General features: G+C 64.9%; 1 protein-coding gene across 4 annotated transcripts in view; it reads left to right on the top strand.

Moving 5' to 3' along the window:
• Prkcz (protein kinase C zeta) overlaps positions 1-17396 on the top strand; it is an 83223-nt gene that overhangs the window by 13252 nt on the left and 52575 nt on the right. The window contains exon 1 of one of the 4 annotated variants that reach the window (XM_047550988.1): positions 361-479. The exons of the other annotated variants lie outside the window; for them this stretch is intronic. Within the exon in view, the coding sequence (XP_047406944.1) occupies positions 470-479 (10 nt within the window). The 5' untranslated portion in view covers positions 361-469. Of the gene's footprint in view, positions 1-360; positions 480-17396 lie in introns of those variants that run through there. 4 annotated transcript variants of the gene reach the window in all.

Genomic DNA, 17396 nt, shown 5'->3' with positions numbered 1-17396 from the left:
CCCAGGCCTGGGGCCGGGCGCTGCTGGGGAGGCGGCCTGGCAGGGCGGCCGGGTCTGCCCCGGGCCCTGGGAGGCGCTGGCGTGGGAGTGGTGCGGGGGCTGGTGCTCTGCGGCTGCCATCTGGGTCTGCCGAGCGGGGCAGGACGCACGCCTGCTTCCTCTCCCTGCTGTGGCTGCAGGCAGCCTGAGCGATGGGCCCACCGCGGTGGAGCCTGGGGGCCCGGTCGCAGGGGCCAGCGCGCCAGCCACTGGCACTTGTTCCCGTGAACCGGCGCCGCTCGGGGCTCGTCGGCTTTCAGGAGCAGCCTGCCCTCCTGCCTGTCTGCGCCCGGGTTTGCGCTCACGAGTGTCGTGTTGGAGTCTGGACGGCACGGGCAGCACGGGCAGCACTGACCAGCTCGGCTCCCTCCACCAGGGTCCTGGATGTCGGCGGGGAGTGTGGCTCCAGCATCGGGTTTTCTGTTCTGAAATGGTCGGAGGTAGTCGGGCCGGGGCTGCGCGGTCTCTGGTGGGGATGTGGAAGCAGGGATGCTTCTCTGACGTCCATTTTGCAAGGTGCTTTTGGAAAAAAACAACAACAACCAGACTCCCCCGCCAGGCCAAGGGGCGCGGGGCCTGGAAGGACCAGGAAGGGGCGCTGGGCAGGGGCGCCCTCCCCGGCACGGGCTGCCGGGAGCCCAGGTCCACGGCGCCCGTCGTCTGGATCTCGGGTCGGATCTGCACCGTGGTGGTGGGCACCGCGGGCCTGGTGCCAGGCCTGCTCCGTGGGAGACGAGCTGCGTCGCACTCGGGGCCTGGGGTGCTGGGCCCCTTCCTTTGCTGAGGCACACGTAGCAGGGTAAGGCCGGCTCAGCCCCGGCCAGGCAGCTGCGGCCAGGTCCCCGGAGCCAGGGCAGAAATGGGCCCTTGTGGGTGCTTCTGGTGCCGTGGCCCTTGGTTGGCAGGGACCTTGAGGGTGAGGGCCCTCCCCCGAAAGCCCCTCACGGAGGCCGCCGGAGCCGTTGTGCCTGCGTCTCTGCCCAGCTGTGGAGCCACCCGCCCAGCGGGGCCAGCTGCGGGCTGCTCCCGCGGCTCCTTCAGGTCCAGCCGCCAGCCGTTACGTAAGCCGTGGTGCCCGCCGGCCCTGAGCGTGGGCTCACCTTGACTTCCCTTCCTTCTCGTACCTGCCGGGCCGCCCATCGCTCCAGCAGACCACGTGACTCAGAGCGTCCAGGGAGTCGGGCCACGCTGGGGCTGCTGGGGACGCTGCCCCTGCCTCCAGACCTGGGACGGGTCTCGTGGGGACCTGCAGCGAGCGCTGTCCCTGGGCCTGGCGCAGGCTTCCCGCACGCGCTCCTGAAGCTGCCCCACCTGCCTCCATTTCTCCCGGACGCGGCTGCCAAGGCTTTGACCATGAACTAGCCCAGCACAGGGAGGTCTGACCGCTGGGAGCACCATCTGAGGGGCTGGGCTCCTGACGGCCAACCATCCCAGGCTGGGCAGCTGTCCCTTCCTGTGCCAGCCTAGGTCTGCTGATAGGACCTGCTGGGCAGGAGCTGGCCTGATGGGGCTGCTCCTGGCCGTGGAGACAGCCCTCTTTGGACAGCTTGGTTGATCGTCGGAAGCACCCAGGGCACTTTCCTCTGTGCTCACTGCCCAGCACTGGGTCTCGGCAGGTCTGGCCCTACCACGCTCTGCTTGCTCCCTCTTATCTCCATGCTGCCTCCACCACAGGGCCTTTGCTCAGGCTGTGCCCTTTCCTCCTGGTAGGGTGATGGCACTTGGGGCCACTGCTCCGCCAGCCGTCATCCTTAGACTGGCCAGGCATGTGGAGGGGTGCCTAGCTCCTACCCGGGATGGGCTCCAAGCAGGTGCTGTGTGTGAAAGGACCATGTGAAGGGCTCTGATGTGTGGTGGCTCTTTAGGGCACCGTCAGGGGCCGTCCGCAGTACTTGGGGGCATGGTGGTTTGTTTCCCGACTTCCCTACATACCTGGAGGCTACCCCTGCTGCCCAAGGCCTCAGGCAGAGCCAGCTGGGATGTGAGGCTCTTGGGGTCCAGCCTGCTCTTCGTTGAAAATGTCTCCCCTGGGGAATTGGGAAGGATTGGGTCTTCAGCAGGATGAACTCTCCCTGGGTCAGGCAGGCAGTGAGGGGCCCAGGGTAGGAGGCGGGGCCAGCCCATGGGGCACCTGGGCACCTGGGCGCTCGGCCCTGGACAGCTCACCCGGCTGGCCCCGCTGACGGGCCCCACTGTGAAGCGGGACTGCAGGAAGGCTCCGACAGGCCGGGTCAAGCTCCGAAGGCCACCGGGGTCTCGTCCTGGTCAGGAAGTACGCTGCTGCGGCTGTGGCCACGCCTGCGATCCCGGTGACTGGGGGGCTGGGAAACTCAGCAAGCCCCTGCCTCTAAAGGGAGGACTCAAATGGTAGCGCTCCCCTGGGTCCGACCCAGCAGAAAAACGAAAGAATGAACTCGAGGACATTTGCCTTGCCCTTGTTCCGACGTGTGACGCTGTGCCTGGGCTGGAGGCTCAGTGGTGGGGCTCGGTGCTGGAGGCCCTGCCCAGCTGCACAGGCCCGAGGCTGCCTTCCCAGTGCAGGACGCAGCTCTGTCCTGGGTGGTGTGTCTTTGTGTTTAGGCCTCCTGGCCCTCGTGGCTGGAAGAGAGCACAGGTGTCCCACCCTCCCCACACCCGCCGCCTGGGGACTGGTTTCCACTCTTTCCTTCTTGGCATTGATTCTGAGTTCTGCTCAGCACCTCCGAGCAGCTGTCCCTAGACCTTTCTGTGTGGACTGTGCTGGGTTGCCTCCCCTGGACTCAGCAGCCGGGCGTTTCCTCTGCCCTCCAGCAGGGTCCTGCCCACCTCCTCCAGCCACTGAGCCCTGGGCCATGGTGGCCCCGTGCTCGGGAGCCCTGCAGGTGGCCTTCCCTTGCAGGGCCTGTGGGGTTTCCCTGGAGCTGACAGCAGCCCTGATCTCTGGCCTCCCCAGAGGCTGGCCTCCTGTGCCCCGTCCCGGGGCCCCTGCCTCTCCCACCTGCCCCCTGGCTCCGCTTCACTGGGCTTCCTCCTCCTGGGCTGAACCTCGGTTGGGACGCCCTCTGGGAGGCAGGCCTGGACTGGCAGGCAGGCATTGCGGGCTCTCTCCAGCCCCGCGCAGGGGCCACAACTCGGTGGGTGGGTTTTGGCTTCTGCCTGTGCTTCTCCCTCTTGTCCTGCGTCCTCGCGCTTCCTGGGATGTGGCCTTTGGGCCTCAGACTGGGACCTGCGCCGGGCGTGGAGGCCGTGCAGCTGGTGTCCTTTGGCCACCGACTGCTCCCTCGCCCGTCTCTGGGCCACCCTGGCCCTTGGCTGGACCTGTTGTCCTCTTTCCATTTTTCGTCTCTCTTTTTAGAATTTTCTTGGAGACGTCCCCAGGCTGACCCAGACGTCCCGGAGCTTGTCCTGCCTCTGTCCCCAGGCTGACGGGATGTCCCACCCCCGCTCTCCTTGTTTATGAGACGGTGTTGCCAGGCTGCCCAGCCTCGCAGTGACCGGGTGGTAGAGTGAATGGTGTGGGGACGAGGCAAGCGCTCTGCGGGCAGCGGCTGGGCTGGCAGCACGCGCCCCACTCCTGGATGCGTTCTCGTCTTGATTGTGAGGGGACTTCTTGTTCTTCAAGCTTCTTTCTCAAAACAGCGTCTGGCTCTTGTTTCACACCACTTCCTTGTGGTCATTGATCATGGCCGAGAGGCACCTTGACAGGATGTGACCGTTCAGCAGGCGCCAGGGCCCCCGCCTGTGATGCCAGCAACTTGGGAGGCTGAGGCTGGAGGATCCAAGGTCAAGGCCAGCTTGGCGGGGCCCTGCCTGGGGACGCAACTCCGTGGCAGAGCGCTGCTGGGTTCAGTCCCCAGGACCAAAAGAGAGAAGTTCCCCAGTCAGCTCTGCATGCTGAGCTGCACGCTACAGGCCCGAGTGTGTCCACTTCCTGCACTGTCCAGCTGCATTCCGCCACGGCAGCAGGGGACAGCGAGGCCCGGTGGTGAGGACACAGTGGTGGAGCTGTGCCCAGGAGGGGCCGAGGGCTCGTCCCTCTGCGGGCCAGGGTGCTGGGCACCAAGCGCAAGCACCCTGCCCAGGCAGGCCAGGCTGTCCCACTGGCTGGCAGGGCCCCTGCTCCTCTGGGCACTCCAGGAGGGAAGGGCATTGGGGCGCCTCCTCGGCCACCGGGCCCGTGCCCAGCACTCCCCCCGTCTTCCTGGTGACCATGGGTACCTGTCCCCAGGCCCCGCCCCCAGGTCCCTCTCTGCCCCGAGGAGCACCAGAGCTCCTTGCTGGTCTCGGAGTCCATGTCACACCTCCCCAGGCCACTGGTGGGGGAGGAGGGCCGGCGGGCAAGGTTGCCTTGGGCCCGCGTGCCACGCGCCCCTGGCTCACTTACCATGTACTAGGTTTTGGGGTGCTGGGGCCCCTACGTGTGGGGAGCCGTGCTCTGCTGCCGAGTGACACCTGCCCCCCTTTTCTTCCCGGGAAGAGGGAGGACAGGCTCTCGCGCGGCTCTCGCCTGGCTCAGGAGGGAGATCAGGCAGGGCCCCGCGGCTTCCGGCGGAGGCTGGGTGGCTTTTTGAAACAGACTCTTTCTTGGAAGGTTTTGAAGGTGCAGAAGAAGCAGGGTGAAGGCCTGTCACTCGTGGCCGGTGTGCCCGCCGGCAGCAGGAGCTCACGCGCAGCATCACCATCACCCGTGTGTCCCTGGCCCTCCTGGGCTGGGTGTCCGCAGTGCCGTTCTGAGGGTCCTCGGCGGGCGCAGCTCCGTCGTAGCAGGACCTCCATTCGGCTGCTCTGGTGTTCGACCACGGAACTGGGTTTGCGTGTGGGACGAAGCCCTGAGGCCAGGCCTCCTCCCGACCCTGCGTGACCTCGTCAGGTCACACGGCCCCCTCAGGGTGGCCTGCGCAGGGCCTGGGCACCTGGCTGGGCTCTGGCTCCCCTCCCTTGCTGGCTGTCCTGGACGCGCTCTGGGCAGGTCCTGCTGGCTTCTCCATTCTGCAGGAGCGCAGGGCCAGGGCTTGTGCTCTGGGCGGACCCCAGGCCTGCCCTGCTTATCTGTTGGTCCGACCTTGGGCTGTGGAGGGCTTTCAGGGCGGCTCTGGGTGGAGGGGCTGGCAGGTGGCCAGCTCTGCAGCCGGGGCCAGAGGGCGTCTGGCAGGAGGGGCACCTCTGGCTCTGAGCATGGACCCTTGGGAGAGTCCTTGGCACTGGAGACGCAGGAGCATGTGTGGGCCTTGGGGCACCAGGGCCAGCCAGTGTGTGGGAGCTCTTGGGGGGTTGCCACACTGCGAGCCCCTCCAGACCTAGCTGTGTGCCATGTGGGGGCAGCCAGCACAGTGTCCATCTGAGGCTGGGTCTGGCAGGGCTCTGTGGGGACAGACCGGTCGCCCCAGTGCCTGGACGAGGGCTTCCCTCCTGCCCTTGTCCTTGGGCTGTGACACACTGCACTTTTTTTTTTTGTACCAGGGGTTGAACCCAGGGGTGCTTAACCACTGAGTCACATCCCCAGCCCTTCTTATTTTTATTCTGGGTCTCGGCCTCCTGAGTAGCTGGGATCACAGGTGTGTCACCTGCCTCACCTGCACCTGGTTTAATGAGACCTCAGGGTCAGAGGGCAGAGCACAGCTGGGGCGGCCACTGCAGGACGGGAGGCCCTCATTTTCCAGCGTCTGGTTCTGTCGGTGGTTACGCTGAAGCAGGCCTCGCCTGGCCTCAGTGCCATCTCAGCTTCCTGCGCCTGCTGTCCAAGGACTGGGCGGTCAGGTGTGGAGCGGGGCAGGCCTTGTGCGTGGCAGCGGGTGTGGGTGTCGCTGCCCTGGACCAGCTGCCTCCTGCCCTGTGTCTGGCGGGAGAGGCCGGGCCCCCGAGGGAGGGGTCTGTGGTCTCCGTGGTGCGGGAGCCTGCCTGAGGGCCTCTGGGGAGACCCGTGGAGCTGCGTCTGACTGTGCTCACGTGTGTGCGCAGTGGAGATTCCGGTGAGTCGCTTTGGGGTGGAGGTGGCCCCACGGAGCTCCTGGCTGTGAGGTCGGCTCCTGGGGAAGCAGAGGATGCTGGGGCTTGTAGCCACCCGCTTGCCGGTGGAGCTCCCGACGGCAGCTGGGGACGGATGTGCACCCTGGCACCCTGGAGGGTCCCTGCGCTCCTGGGAGCCACCCTCTGCCAGAGGAGGGGGCCTGGGAGGGACCAGGTTCCGCCGGCCTTGGGCGGTGCCCTTTGCGCGACACTTGGAGGTCTCTGCCTGAGAGTGGGTGGGCGGTGGCAGGGCGGCCCTGGTCTCAGCAGGTCCCCCCGCAGGCTCCTTCAGGCTGTGTCCTCCCAGCTCGGCTTCCAGCACCGCGGGCAGTGGGTCCCTGGAGGGCCCATGTGCTGGGCCTCTTGGCTGCGGGAGCCCTGCCTGGTGGCGGCTAACCTGGGAGATCTTGACCGTGCTGGTGTGCGCGGCTCAGCACCCCCATCGTAGCTCAGGAGCCTGGCGGGGGTCCTCTGGACGGTGTGGTGGCACACGGACCGGGGGCCACACAGCGCCCCCGCCCCATCTCGCTGTCCTCTGAGTCCCGCTCCTAGCCTCTGTCGGCAGCAGGTCGATGGCCAGCCCCAGGCCAGCATGGACACTCAGGAAAGGCCCTGTGGCCGCAGAGGCGCGCGTGTGGCTCAGCGAGGCGAGCAGTGTGTGCCCATGGGTCCTGCGCCCATCGAGCTCGGCCAGGCAGTGCTGTCTCCGCGGAGCCTGCTGCGCGTGTGGTGTGCGGTGCTGGGCACGGACCCCGGCCCAGGCGTGCCAGGTGGGCCCTGCCCCGGCCATGCTCCCAGCCCTGTAGCTCGGCTGTTTTCAAAGCAGGGAGACTGGCGAGTCTGTGCTCCGTGCTGCTTGGGGCCGGTTGTGGGAGGTGCAGCCCTGGGGACGCTCACACGTCCGCATCTCGGGCAGAAGGACGTCCTGTGTCTCCTGGACTTGGCCAGCGGTGGTCTCTGGAAGGGCGGTTGGAGTTGGCGTCTGCTCCTGCCCTCATGGGGACGTCCACAGCCTCCCGTGCACTGAGCAGCTGCGCCCCTGGTGAGCCCGACGCCGGTCCTCGGGGACGCTGTGCAGGTGGGCCCTGCGGGTCTGCACGTGCAGGGTGCCCCTCTGCCTCGAGAGCCACCCAGTGGCTCCCCGCAGGGCCTCTGGGACCCACACCTCCAGGTCTCCTGGGCAAAGCAGGCGCCTCTACTCGCTCCTGTGGCACAGGAGGCTGGCCAGCCTCTGATGGCCACCCTTGTTGGTTGGCCCATGTCCTGCAGCCCGTGCATGGTGGCCCCGTCCTGGCCTCTGGCTGGGGCCTGCAGGTGGAAGTGAGCAGGACATCGCAGCGTCTGAGTCCTCTGTGCATCTTGCGGCTGTGCCGTCAGAGCACGTCAGAACGAGCAGTGTGGCCAGCCGCTGCCCTGTCCCCTGTGACTCCACAGCGCTGTGGACCCTCGGGAATTGGCAAGGAGTCAGGAGGGAGTCGAGGGCCTGTTGCAGCTCCACCAGGCACCGAGGCACCCCAGGGACGGCACGGTGCCCCAGGAGCACGGGGCAGACTCAGGAGCACGAGGGGCTTGGCACGGCAGCGGGCAGCGGGCAGCAGGCAGCAGGCAGCGGGTCCGCCTCAGCCCCATAGCCCTGGTTTCTGCTGCCTGTTGCTCACAAACCTGCAAGAGTTTCGTGTCATGAAGTGGCTCTTCCTCCAAGAGGCTTGTCCTAGCGCAGGGCTGTGGACGCGGGCTGGGCAGGTCCCACCGCTGAGCCAGGTCATCCTAGCGCAGGGTCGTGGACGTGGGCTGGGCAGGGCCCACTGCTGAGCCAGGTCGCAGGTCCTCGTCCGCAGCCTTCTCAGGGGCTTCTGTGCTTCCCGGAGGGAAAGACGGGAGGGTCTTCAGTCTGCCGAGGTCCGTGTGTCTGTGGGCCCAGGTGCAGGGCTGGCCTTCCCTGCCGAGAGCAAGCCTCGTGGGGTCTGGCCTTTGGAACCCAGACTCGGTCTCGGGCGTCCTGCCTGGGGGTCGAAAGCCCAGACCACAGGGTGCCCACAGCCTCCCCTCTCACCCAGCTTCGCCTCTGCTCACCGGGTTCCATCCTTCGGCGTCAAAGGCTGCTCCGCCTCAGACCTGGAGGTGTCTCCTGGTCCATGGAACAGGGTGGACAGCGGGGAGGCTGCCCTCCTCCTCCCTCCCAGGCAGCGTCTGCCTTGGCAGTGGGTTCTGCCAGACCCCATCTTGCTGCTGCAGGCCCACCTGGCAGTGGACTCTGTCCTGCCCTCTCCTTTACCGCGATGTGGCCAGTGCAACTGTGGCCATGGGCGGGGCCAGCCCTGCGCTGCCTGCTGAGAGGCCTCTGGACCTGAGGATTTCCCACTGGCACCTCGTCCCCAGGCGTTGTCCTCCCAGGGCTGGAGGCTTGGCTCCCGCGCACGGTGTGTACCGGCATTTCCTGTCTCTGCACGGTCACCATGCGCTCACCTGCGTTCAGCCTGGAAGGGAGCTGGGCTTCCTCTGGGTGGAGGGTGGTGTTTGGAAACCACTCCACGTGTGCGGGGCTGCTGGTCCCTGAGGGCACGGCTTTGCTGCCCGCCTGTGTCGGTCCTGGGTCTGCAGCCTTGGTTCCTGGGGGCGCACAGGCGCCCCAGTTCCTCCTCCCTCCATCTCGCCCCCTTCCACGCCTGGTCCTGTATGTCCACCATGCACTCTGGCTTCACATGGACAAAACAGCGCAGAGTCCCCACCCTGTGACCACTTCAACTGGCCAAGAACAGAAGGGGCCGGTCTGCAGCTCTCCTGACCTGGGACGCCCCCAGGCCTGTTCTGCTGGAGTAGCCAGGCTGCTGTCCCTGCAGCGGCCAGTTGGGCCTGTCCGTCTGCAGGAGTCTGGGTGTCCGCCCCTGTCTTATTTTGCTTTAGTCCGTTTCAGGGTCACCCGAGACATCAGCGCGACTCGAACAGGAGCCTGTGGCGAAGGTGCCTGGTTCACAGTCTGGCGCAGGCACCCTGCCCAGCTGGTGTCCTGGTCTGTGCTTCAGGTCTTCCTTGCGTCCTTGCTGATGGGCTTTTCTTGCCTGCAAGCAGCCAGGTGCACTCTCACCCTCACCTGCCTTAGGTACGCCGCTCATGTTACTCGGTGCGACCAGCACCACGACCAGACGTCTCTCTGCCCCGTGGCCTGAGTCTGGGTGCTGTCCCCTGGGACACAGTTCTTCAGTGTCTCCTGACGTCTGTCTGCCCGTGGCCTGAGTCTGGGTGCTGTCCCCTGGGACTCAGTTCCTCAGTGTCTCCTGACGTCTGTCTGCCCGTGGCCTGAGTCTGGGTGCTGTCCTCCTGGGACACAGTTCTTCAGTGTCTTCTGACGTCTGTCTGCCCCGTGGCCTGAGTCTGGGTGCTGTCCTCCAGGGACACAGTTCTTCAGTGTCTCCTGACGTCTGTCTGCCCGTGGCCTGAGTCTGGGTGCTGTCCCCTGGGACTCAGTTCCTCAGTGTCTCCTGACGTCTGTCTGCCCGTGGCCTGAGTCTGGGTGCTGTCCCCTGGGACACAGTTCTTCAGTGTCTTCTGACGTCTGTCTGCCCGTGGCCTGAGTCTGGGTGCTGTCCTCCAGGGACACAGTTCTTCAGTGTCTTCTGACGTCTGTCTGCCCGTGGCCTGAGTCTGGGTGCTGTCCCCTGGGACACAGTTCTTCAGTGTCTCTGACGTCTGTCTGCCTGTGGCCTGAGTCTGGGTGTTGTCCCCTGGGACTCAGTTCCTCAGTGCCTCTGGGGGACTCAGACCTTCTTTTCAAATGGTCTGTGTAGAAAGCTTTATTGACCAGTTAGGATTTTTATTCCGGCTTATCAATTGCTGTTTGGTCATGTGACATGAGATTTCAGGATCATTTTGAACCTGGGGACAGCTTTGCTGATTCCCCTGGAGGCCCCTTGCGTCCCAGAGGTTCTGAGCGTCCTGGGTGGTGGCCGACCTTGGCACTGTGCGGTCGTGTGCACAGCAGCAGGAAATGCAGGGTGCCAGCAGTGCTTTGGTGGAAACCCTGGAACAGACCGCGTGCCACCCAGGTGCCCGGAGGTGCTGCTGGGCTCGGCCGGGGCGTGCCTGCCTGGGCCCACGGGCGTTCTAAATCACCAGGCCATTCTTCCTCCTCTTTTTCGGTCTGGCGACTGCAGCCGGGTGCTTGACTCAGAGTTCTCGATTATTATCTTGAGACTAGGCTCACTGATTGCCCAGGGACCTGCCTCGGCCTCCCGAGGTACTGGGATTGCAGCTGGCCCCATTCTTGAGTGGCCAGGGCCAACAGGGGAGCTGCGAGGAGGTGACAGGTAGTCGTGGCCAGAGCGTCTTGGCAGGCCAGTCGGGCTTGCGGGCACCTGAGCTGCCCCGCTTGAGGCGGGAACGTGACAGGACACAGCCCGCTCGGCCGCTGTGTGCATGGCGTCCACAGCTGTGCAGGGCCTCTCTGCTCCCGCCCTCCACCAGCTTACCGGAGGGGACCGTGTGGAACGTGGGGAGGGGCTTGGTGCATGCCGGGCTGCAGGGTGCAGGCCGCCCCTGCTGGCAGGTGGCCTGGGCTTTTGAGCTGCTTGTGAGCCCTTGGCTGGGAGGTGTGCAGGATGCCTTGCTTCCCTTTGGTGACCTGATCTTGTCCCATCACCCAGGAGGCCCTGGAGGAGAGGGCCGAGGTGTCTCGCAGACGCGAGTCTGTCCGTGTGGTCAGGGGAACGAGGGTCACTTTCTCTGGCTATCACTCTGCTCCCACTTTTGTGACCACCCTACTCTGTAAAGCGGGGACCCCATTTTCCACGAGACCACAAAAGAGAACTTGGGCTTGGCCCCGAGCAGCTGGGCACAGAAGTGGCCTGGCCTCGAGGCCGGGCCCCGGGCTTGGTGTGGGGCAGGCTGCATGGTGACTGGCACGTGCTGGCTGCCTGGGCCCTGGCGTGAAGGCCTCCTTTGTTTTGAGGGTGGCGGGGCGGCTGTCTCTGAATAGTGCTCTCTCCCGCTGCCCTCTCCCACTGCCCTGGGGTGGCAGGGCGGGTGCCAGGGCTGGGCTTGGAATGGGGGTTACCATTCCCTCAGCCTCCTGGCCCTGGCCCTGCCTCCCCCCGTGACCACACCCTGCGGAGACCCTGCCCCTCTCCCCTCAGCTGCTCCCCTCTCTGACCTCTTCAGGGCCAGCAGGACCCTCCTGCCCTGGCTCCATCCATGCCCTGGGGTCTGTTCAGAGGCCACCTCTGCTGCCTGAAGGCCCCGCTGGGTCCTCCCTGCACCATCAGGGGTCCCAAGGTGGGGCCGACTGCTTTCCCCTGGGGTGCAGGCTGAGAAGTGGCTGGGGCCCCCTGGGCTCCTGGGACTCAGAGTGTCCTACGGTGGTGGCCAGGTGGTCCAGCCCTCCCTCCTGGGTGGTCATCCAGGATGGTCTGAGCAGCACCTCCTGCACTGCTGTCTGGTCCGGCTGTGGGGCCCTCGGCCTCCAGGGCCGCGGTGCCAGCACCAGATGGAAGGCCCTTCACATTTGCATCCACAGTGGTGCTTCTGGTTGTGAGCGCAGCACATGCTGAGCACAGTGGCGTGTCCACAGGAGACCTGCCCTTCACCATGCTCTAGAAGTGTGCTGGTGACCTGGGGTCAGCTGGACCTGCTGACCGACAGCTCCTGCGTCCATCAGGGCCCCGCTGTCTATGGCTAAGGTGCGCCTGAGTGTCTGCCCACCTTGGCCACCTCCGTCTCCTTGGCACAGAGGCTCGGGAGAGCAGCTGCCCGTGTGGAACATGAGCACAGTCTTACCTTTTGAGGCTGAGAGGAGACCAAACGGTGTGTGGGGAGCTTGTGCCCTGGGAGGCAGGGCGTGAGGCTGCCCCGTCCCTGCCACGCAGACCGGGAGGGCCAGGGCGCCCAGCCGCCTGCGCCTCCGTCCTCCTCCTCCCTGACTTGAGCATCCACGATGGCTGGCAGACTGGCCCTGCCCTGGCCAGGGGACGTTTGGCGGATCAGCCTCCTGTTTTCTCGATGGTGGCCTGAGGTGGGGACCCTGGGAGTCGGCCTGTGAGCAGGACCTGCAAGGCCAGTGTGTGGGGCCTGCTGGGGGCTCCCAGCCAGGGGGGACCTGGGGTTCTAGGTGGAGCCCCCCGGGGACGGGGGCCTGAGGTGGAGGGCTGGAGGGGCTGTGTGGAGCCCCTAGGGGAGGAGGGACTCTGGCCACCTTGCCTAGCCTGCGGGCCGTGCTCAGGGCATCTGGGGCTGAGAGCAGGGAGACAGGCGGCCCCTGGGAAGCTCTGAGGGAGGCCAGTCGCTGTGGAGAAGGCAGAGGCAGCCCCTGGCTCCCGTGGAGTAGATGGCAGGACGGCCATGGGGGCTACGCAGAGGTCCCGTCAGGGGGCACTTCCAGGGAGGGCCCAGGGCCAGGAGCACCCGGGCAGCCTGAGAGCCCCGCCAGCGTCCCTCCCCCCGGCTCCCTGAGCGAGGGCCCACCAGGTACTCAGGCGTCTGTGCCCCATCCGGTCCTTCCTGGGAGCTGCTGGGTTGGGACCCCGGCCGGGGAGCCGCTGTGGACCAGCACCAGTTCTACCGAAGGGACACCTGGTGCTGTTGGAGGGGCCAGGACGCGGCGGGCGGGGCAGGGTGACCAGAGCGGAATCCCGGAGCTCGGGCCTGGCGCCCTTGCTGGGGGCCGCCTCCGTCGCAGGGGGAGGCCGCAGGGTGAGGCCGCAGGGTGCGGGGCTCGTGCATCTCAGACGCCAGCTCTGCAGCCTGGCTCTGCATCTCCAGGTGGCGGTAAGGTGCGGGCAGTGCCGAGCGTCAGTGTGGTCCCTCAGAACGGGCACGTTCGCCAGGTCCAGTCGCTCTTCTTTTTTTAATTTTTAAATTTTATTTGTTCTGATTAGCTGCACGTGACAGCGGATACACTTACACATCTTGATAGATCATAGGTAATGGAGCATACTTGTCATTGCAGGATCACAGCGGTCACGCAGCGCCACGCGTACATGAGGTAATAGGGTCTGCTTCACTCTACTGTCCTTCCTACCCCAGGCCCCTTCCCTCCCTTCACTCCCCTCGACCTATTCTAAAGTATCTCTATTCTTCCCCCAGCTTATTGTGAATTAGCATCTGCACATCAGAGAAAGCATTTGGCTTTTGGGTTTTTTGGGTTTGGCTTATTTTGCTGAGCATGATATTCTCCAACTCCATCCATTTACCAGCAAATGCCATCGTTGCATTCATCTTTAAAGCTGAGTAATATTCTATCATACGTATATACACCACACTTTCTTTATCCATCATCTGTTGAAGGGCATCTAGGTTGATTTCGCAATCTAGCTATTGTGAATTGAGCTGCTGTGAACATTGATGTGGCTGCCTCACTGTGTTATGCTGATTTTAAGCCCTCTGGGTAAACCGAGGAGTCGGGTAGCTGGGTCAAATGGTGGTTCTGTTCCAGGTTTTCTGAGGAATCTCCACACTGCTTTCCAGAGTGGCTGCACCAACTTGCAGTCCCACCAGCCATGTAGGAGTGTGCCTTTCCCCACATCCCCGTCCTCCCTCCCGTGGATCCTGCTCTGCGCCCAGCAGGAGCAGAGCAAGGCTGGCAGGGAGACTGCCTTCCCAGACCCCGTGCTCCCTCCCTGTCCCAGCTGGGTCTTCCCAGTGTCCAGGAGCAACAGACACTGAATCCCAGCATCTCAGGAGGCTGAGGTGGGAGGCTGAGGAGGAGGACGGCAAGTTCCAGGCCAGGCTGGGAAATTTGGGGAGACCCTGAGTCAAAATAGGAAGTTAAAAAATGACTGGGGACTCAGCTCAGTGGTGGAGCTCCCTGGCTCAGTCCTCAGAACCCAAAACAGAAGCATCGGTGTTACTTCTTCAGTACTAGGGGTGGGAAGTCCAGGTCAGGGTGCCGCAGTCTCTGGAGGGACCCGCTTCCAGGTTCAGAGATGGCGCCTTCTCGTCCAGTCCCCGTAGAAAGGGTCAGAGAGCTGACTGGCGTCTCTGGTACGGCGCCAGTCCCGTGCCCAAGGGCTCCCGAGACCCAGCCACCTAACCTTCACCTGGGTCAGGACCCCACGGGACAGGGGCGGGCTGGGGACGTGTGCTCGTGCCGTGTGGCACTAGGGAGGGCTCAGGACAGAGCAGCACAGATGGCCGCTCACCCACGGGAGGGCAGCCCCGTCTGGAGGCCCGAGCCCGGGAGCCAGGCGTGGGCCGGGCGGGCTCCTCCTGGGCTGCGGGCCCCCACATGGGTCTTGCGGACACTCCACTCGTAACAGGGTTGGAGGGTGAACCTCGGCAACACCCGGGCCCCCTTGCCCTGATCAGGCACCGAAACCTGCCTGGTTTGCAATGGATGGTACGGAACTGGCCAGAGAGGGAGGTGAGGTCTAGCGCTGGGTGGCGGGGCCAGGCCCGGCGTCCTCACAGAGCACTGCTGACCCCCCAGGACGCCCCCTGGCCAGCTGCACCTGGAACGTGAGGCTGCCGGAATGACCGCAGCCCCCAGGGTCAGGGCCCACCCTCGGGGGGTTTTAGGGACAACTAACACTCCTCCACGTGCATGTCCCGAAACGAAACCTGGTCTTCACATTTTTCTTGTGGTGTGAGGGCTGGGGCGGGGGTGGGCTGGGGCCGAGTCCGAAGCTTGTGTCTCCGACGGCCCATCCCAGTTGTCTTTCCTGCCCCTGGGGTTTCACTCAGCTGACCTGATGTGGCCTGATCTCTGCGGTCGGCTGAAGCGTCCGTGATCCAGGACCGGCTCAGAGCCAACTCCAGTCTGGTCTGTTGACTGGTTGTTCTTCAGACGGAGGATGGGACCCAGGGCCCCGCGCGTCCTGGACACGGGCCCGCCACCGAGCCCCTCTAAGCTGCCTGGCTGGCCCTGTGCTCGTGACCCTGCTGCTCCAGCCCCAGAGGCTGGGGTCTCAGGCGCGGCCACTGCACCAGGCTTGGATTGCTTATTTTCAGACCTTTTCGTGCAGGTACTTTTACCACGAGATCTGTCCCCGTGCAACAGAAGCTAAGAACCTAGTCTTTCTTGAGGTTACGGCTGCGGCGTGTTCCTCCACGGATGGCAGATGTCCCTCTCGAGGAGTGCAAATGAGGGGGGTCGGGGCTCAGCGTGGGCCGCGAGCCCGGCACGCCTCAGGCCTGGGTTTGTCCCAAGCCCCACACAGATTGCCCAGGGTGCCACCTGTGGGTGACCTTACTAAGGGTCAGAGAACCAGGGTCCACTGTTCTTAGTCTGGGTTTTAGTTGTGGTAAATGCTGGGAGCCGAGGGTCCTGGTGGAGCTGAGTGGAGGGCGCCCTTCATGTGCCCCAGGACGGCGCCTGCAGAACCGCCACTGTCCCCATCAAGCACGCACTCCCGTCCCTCCCGGCACCTTCTGTTCCACTTTGTCCCCAGCGGCCTGATGGCCTGCGAGGACTGGCATAGGTCTGTCCTTCCATCGCCACCTGGTTCCACGTAGCACGGCGCCCTCAAGGGCCCTGGGGCCAGCCCGGCCTTCCTGGGCTGTGCCGCTGCTCGCCATGCCTGCTTGCCGGCTCGCCTGCACGGAGCCGGGCACCCCACCCCTGGCGCTAGAGAACTGGGTGCAGGAGACGCTGGGGTCCTACTCGCTGCGTCCAGGACTGAGTCGCTGATCCCGGTCATTCTGTCCGGATGGAGCGCCCACACTGCTTTCCACAGCCGCGCGACATCCTGCGGCCGTGCCCAAGGGCTCCCTCTAGGCTGTGGTGCCACCCTGGGGGCGTGCTGCCCTTGGAGGCCTCTGTCGAGACCTCTCATGCTTTGGCGCTCTGGGGACGGCCCTCAGGCTGCGTGCACTGGCCTTGGCCTTCGCTGGAGCCCTTGGTTTTCTGTTGCTGTTTTGCGGTGCCGAGACTTGAACCCAGGGCCGCCTTCCCCCCCGAGCTGCCTGCCAGCACTTCTTTTACATTTTGAGATGGGATCTTGCGGAGCTGGCCAGAGCCGCGGGTGCCTCCTCGCCTCGAGTGGCCGGGGTCACAGACACGGGCCGCAGGCCCGGCTCTCCATGTGAATGGGGCCGTGGGGCTCAGGGCGTAAACTCGAGGGATCCTGGAGGTGAAGGGACGGGCAGCGTGGTCCATTCACGGTGTCAGCGTCTGTTGTTTTTGTTTGTTTTTTAATGAAAGGGGCTTTTAAATGTAGTTATCTTGAAGCATTAGGCATTGGGGAAGCTGGAGGCCCCAGTTCTCAGTGTGAGCAGATGGGGGCGGGGAGGGAGGGCAAGGGCAGGGCTGGCCAGTACTGGGCAAGGGGGCCCTTCCCCTCCCGGCGGCCCTTCCAGGGCATCCTGTCCCAGTGCACAACCTCGGAGCCTTTCAGGAGCTGCCCCTGCTGGGCCTGTGTGTGCGAGGTAGGCACTGTGCCACCGGGCCAGCCCCAGCCCCTGCCCCTCTCTCTGGGCCCACCTCTGACTTGCTCTGGGAGGGCCCAGCTCCAGGCCTCGCGGCCCCAACTTGTTTCCTTGTGTGAGGAGGCCTGGGCCGCGTTGTCCGTGAGGCCTCTGCCTGGGCCCGTCTCCCTTCTGGTCTCCCCCAGCCTGCCCCTTGCTGACGCTGCCTGGTCACTTCTCTCACAGCTCAGTGTCCATCTCTGCCCATCTGCCTGTGAGAAGCACCACCCTCGGGCCCTGTCCCCACCTCCTTTTCCCTCCTGGCTCTGTGGGTGGACGTGGACAGACCCATGTGATGCCAGTACCACATGGACACCAGCCCTGCCTGCCCTGTGCCTTCCTCCTGCAGGTGCCCACGGCCCTGGCGTTCAAGCTCCCGTGGGAGTTCGTGCCCACGGGGGCGGGGACCAGGCCCTGCACTGTTACCACTTCTGGGGGAGGATCTGTTGCCCGTGGCAACCGCATGTGACTGACTGGCTCCCCATGGTGAATTTTATGTCTGCCGTGGGGCTGAGCCCACTGAAGAGGCACAGGAAGTGACCGCATTTCACAGGAAGTGACCGCATTTCCAGGCTGCCGTCAGATTTTCACAGAGGCCAGTGAGGAAGGGCATGGTCTGGGGTGTGTGTCAGACGTGGATGCCGTCCTCCAGGTGCCTCCTCCACCGTTGGTGCCTGAAGTGGCTCAGAGCTGTGGCTGCGTGGCAGAAGCTCCACCTGAACGTCCTCTTGTTCCTCTGCTCAGCTCTGCCTGGCCACCGTGGTACTACCAGTGCCACTGCCGTGCCCAGGGCCCGCTGAATGAGTGGGTGTGGGTGGGCCTTGGGGTTGGGCTCCCTCGCGAGCAACCGTGGTGGCCCCAGGCCCTGCTCTGGCCTCCTGGGTGCAGGTCTGGTGGCTTCAGCACCTGATCACACTGGCTCTTTGGCACCGTGCAGAATAGCACCTAGGTCCTTGGGCTGTGGTGGCCGACGTGGCGCC

The sequence above is a fragment of the Sciurus carolinensis genome, chromosome 1 (assembly GCF_902686445.1).
Source record: "Sciurus carolinensis chromosome 1, mSciCar1.2, whole genome shotgun sequence".
NCBI lineage: Eukaryota > Metazoa > Chordata > Mammalia > Rodentia > Sciuridae > Sciurus > Sciurus carolinensis.
This window is presented reverse-complemented; position numbering and strand designations above follow the sequence as displayed.